The 3,610-nt window shown below is 37.5% G+C and overlaps 1 protein-coding gene across 2 annotated transcripts; it reads left to right on the top strand.

Moving 5' to 3' along the window:
- Positions 1-1,771: 1,771 nt before the first annotated feature.
- LOC108118308 (60S ribosomal protein L15) lies at positions 1,772-3,305 on the top strand. Of its 2 annotated transcripts, XM_017230918.1 has the most exons (3): positions 1,772-1,845; positions 2,435-2,761; positions 2,932-3,305. In XM_017230918.1, the coding sequence occupies exons 2-3, from the start codon at positions 2,453-2,455 to the stop codon at positions 3,235-3,237; spliced, it is 615 nt and encodes a 204-aa protein (XP_017086407.1). In that variant the 5' UTR covers positions 1,772-1,845; positions 2,435-2,452; the 3' UTR covers positions 3,238-3,305. The 2 variants fall into 2 exon arrangements, with proteins under 2 accessions (XP_017086407.1, XP_017086408.1); XM_017230919.1 differs by lacking the exon at positions 1,772-1,845 and having other exon boundaries at positions 2,419-2,761.
- The last annotated feature ends 305 nt before the right edge of the window (positions 3,306-3,610 follow it).

Here is a 3,610-nt window from a genome sequence, read left to right as displayed (position 1 = left end):
CAAAATAGACCACACACTGTAGTCCATCGGATTAAGATCTGGCGAGTAAGGTGGCCATTCACTGGATGTGATAAAGTCCGGAAAATTGGCTTTGCACCAGTCCTGAGTCGATTTGGCTCTATGGGCTGGCGCTGAATCCTGTTGAAACGTCCACTCCGTATCACCGAAGTGCTGCTGGGCCCAAGGAAGCACAACAGTTTCCAAAATGTCCCGGCGGTTCACTTCCTGATTGATTTTGACCCCTTGATCGATGAAAACAAGGGGTGTTTTGCCGGTGTCGCATATTTCTCCCCAAACCATTAAAGACTGCCCACATTTACGACGCTCGATTATTGCAGATGTACCTTGAGCTTCAGCCGAACAGCTTCTGTCATTTTGGTAATTGTGCGCCTGTTGGATGGTGAATATCTTCTCGTCCGTGAAGAGAATACGCTCCCATTTTCTCGATTCACTCCGATTTCGCGGGCGATCCAAATGATCCGCTTTTTCACGATCTGGCAAATTCTGGAAGTGTTAGCGGTGCATGACCTGCCTCGTCCGGAACGGTCACCTTCATGGCTAAGCTCATTAAGTCGCCGGATAGCGTCAGAGACCGTTTGTTTTGGTATGCCAAGCAAACGAACAATATCGCATTGGCGATTTCCTTGTTGAAACAGTTTTAAAATTGCACAACGATTGTTAGACATCCCGAAACAAATATATAATTGATGGGAATCACAAAAATGTATATAAATTGGTTTCAGAAAAGTACAAGCTATCAATAAATGCATTTATTTAAGGGCTGCATCATATCACATTTTTAATAGATTGCTTCAAAGTTCGTCCGTGTTATTTATTGTCACCCTGTATATGAAATATTCATAAATTTTTAATATAATTATAATTTTTTTTTACAATTAAAATTACATATAAGTATTTATATAACGGGATTAATGCGGGGCGAAGATGAAGTTATTCCAGGGATCCGTTGGGATCAGGTGGTGTGGCGAGCTGCCGTCGACTCCGACTCCCAATCCGCTGGTATAAAAACTCAAGGGGTGCTGCTCGTCGGAAAACTGGGATTCGGTATGCACGGCAGTGCATCCGCGATCCGCACCATTCAGCAGGAAAAGTGAAGTCCTGGCCTATAATGAGCTGCCCTCATGTCGATATAACGCCAGTAGAGTATGTAGGTTTAATAGTGATCGAAAATTTTTGGGAAATATTGGACATCTCTGTAAGGAAGAGGAAGATTTCGACCAAAAACAATCGGAATACTGTTCCTATGGAAGAATGGTTAAATATCCTAGGTGAATCTGCACGAAACAAGCTGCGATCCACTGTACAATATACGATGTACATACATAGACAAATTTTAAGAGCAATGAAATTTTGACAGAAAGCGTTACAAATCAACTTGTCTTAAAGTGATCGTTAAAAGAAGCTTATGTGCAATTCGCATACTACTTTACCCTATATATAATAATATTAGTGTTTGTTTATAGTTTTTATATTAGTGTTTATTAGTGTTTATATATTTAAATATTTGTATTCATGTCTTTTAATTAAATATAAAATATTTGTTATTAAATTAAGTTTTTTCTTTAAGAACTAATTTATATATAAACATTAAATGTAATGTTTTAATGTCCGAAACGAGTAGTTCTGAAAGTAAATCTTTTAGCACGTTTTACCAAAGTTCAATTCCACTGTTCCAGTTCTAAAGTTAACGTTTCTAGAAACAATCGAAGTCGGCTTATATGCAACCCTGTGCAATTTTCTGCTGTCTGATGAAGAAGACTACTTCCTTCCTTCCTTTTTGATTTTACCTTTCAAGTAAGTTTGTCGTGGCTTTGATCAACTGGTGTGAGTGATTTTTAATTAATTTATAATTACTCTTGATAATATGTTCCGTGCACTTCATTCACTTAAGCGCTAACTATTGTTTTTTTTATTTTTAATTATTTGCTTGTTACTGAGCTGGCTGCCCATTTTCTGCAATCGAAAAGTAAAAAATTTAATTTATTATTATTATTATTAATTTATTATTATTTATTATAAACGGTAACTCCAAGAAGAAACCGCAAGTTCATTTTAGAATAAATTTGTATAAGATAAATGAGGCATGGCGAGTATTCAAATAATACTGAAAACGTGTGCGTCCAAACAGATGCGAGATTAAATTTTATTTTATTGCACTAATTAAACTGTGAGCCACTGTACAAGTAAGCAGTGCAGTGCACCTTACCAATCCCTTTTTAAAACTTTCATCGAAAAACTGACATGAATTAAGATACAATTTTATGTTATATTTCTTAAATATACCTTAATTTCAATGTGTAGAATTTCTCGATATACTGTAGATATTATAATGCGCTTGACTAGTGCTGTTGGGTGAAAAGTTGATGGACCGATGATGTGACAGTTATTAAATAACTAATGAATTTGTTACTAGGTCTATTAATTTGCTGAGATGGGGGCCTATCGGTACATGCAGGAACTCTATAGGAAGAAACAGAGTGATGTGATGCGATACTTACTTCGTATCCGCGTGTGGCAATATCGTCAATTAACAAAATTGCATCGTTCACCCAGACCTACACGTCCGGATAAGGCAAGGCGTTTGGGGTACCGCGCAAAGCAAGGGTTCGTGATTTACAGAATTCGTGTCCGCCGCGGTGGTCGCAAGCGTCCCGTTCCAAAGGGTTGCACATACGGCAAACCAAAGAGCCATGGTGTCAACCAGTTGAAGCCCTATCGTTGCTTACAATCAATTGCTGAGGTAAGAAAAACACTAATGTAACATATTGTGAACTTAATTTGATGAAAATATTTAAACACGAAAATTCTGTTGACTATTAAACTTCCTTAGATGTCTGACTCCTGCTAATTAGATTTATTAATGTCCATTTAGATTATTGTAATAATCGAGGTACTGTGTTTTTTTTTCAGGAACGTGTCGGCCGTCGACTAGGTGGCTTGCGAGTTTTAAATTCATATTGGATTGCTCAAGATGCTTCTTATAAGTATTTTGAGGTAATATTGATTGACACCCATCACAGTGCTATTCGACGTGACCCCAAAATCAACTGGATCTGCAAACATGTCCATAAACATCGTGAATTGCGTGGACTTACCTCCGCCGGTAAAAGTTCTCGAGGTATTGGCAAAGGGTATAGATATTCGCAGACCATTGGTGGATCAAGGCGTGCTGCCTGGAAACGCAAGAACCGTGAACACATGCACAGAAAACGATAATTTGTAAACCTTAATTATTACAGGTTTAATAAAATCGTTCGAGCATTTTTTAACGATGTGCACCTTAATAGTATATTTGCTCTATTTATTAAGATGAAAAACAGATCTGGTATTGATACAAAACTTTCCTTGAAAAAGGGTTTAAACATAGTATTGGGAAGTCTATTGCAAAGTACACTAGCATATTATTATTGACCCTTTGGGGGGTGGGGTGTTATTTGGATTCTTTGAGCCCCTAATCACTACTAACTGATTGAGGTAGCCCTAAAAGTTTTCCCCTATCTGGTCACAATATATTATATCTAACAGTTTTAAAATCCAACCTGATAGCTATAAGCCCAGCTCCAGACAACTTGGCTAGTCATAAATTAAA

The sequence above is a fragment of the Drosophila eugracilis genome, unplaced genomic scaffold (assembly GCF_018153835.1).
Source record: "Drosophila eugracilis isolate 14026-0451.02 unplaced genomic scaffold, ASM1815383v1 contig_107, whole genome shotgun sequence".
Lineage (NCBI taxonomy): Eukaryota > Metazoa > Arthropoda > Insecta > Diptera > Drosophilidae > Drosophila > Drosophila eugracilis.
The sequence above is the reverse complement of the archived record's forward strand: the minus strand, read 5'-3'. Positions and strand labels throughout refer to the sequence as shown.

Excerpts from the sequence above, each read along its gene's own strand:
- LOC108118308 (XM_017230918.1), top strand. The coding sequence starts at position 2,453 with ATGGGGGCCTATCGGTACATGCAGGAACTCTATAGGAAGAAACAGAGT. Across the intron at positions 2,762-2,931 it reads GCTTACAATCAATTGCTGAG|GAACGTGTCGGCCGTCGACT; the intron begins GTAAGAAAAACA and ends TTTTTTTTTCAG.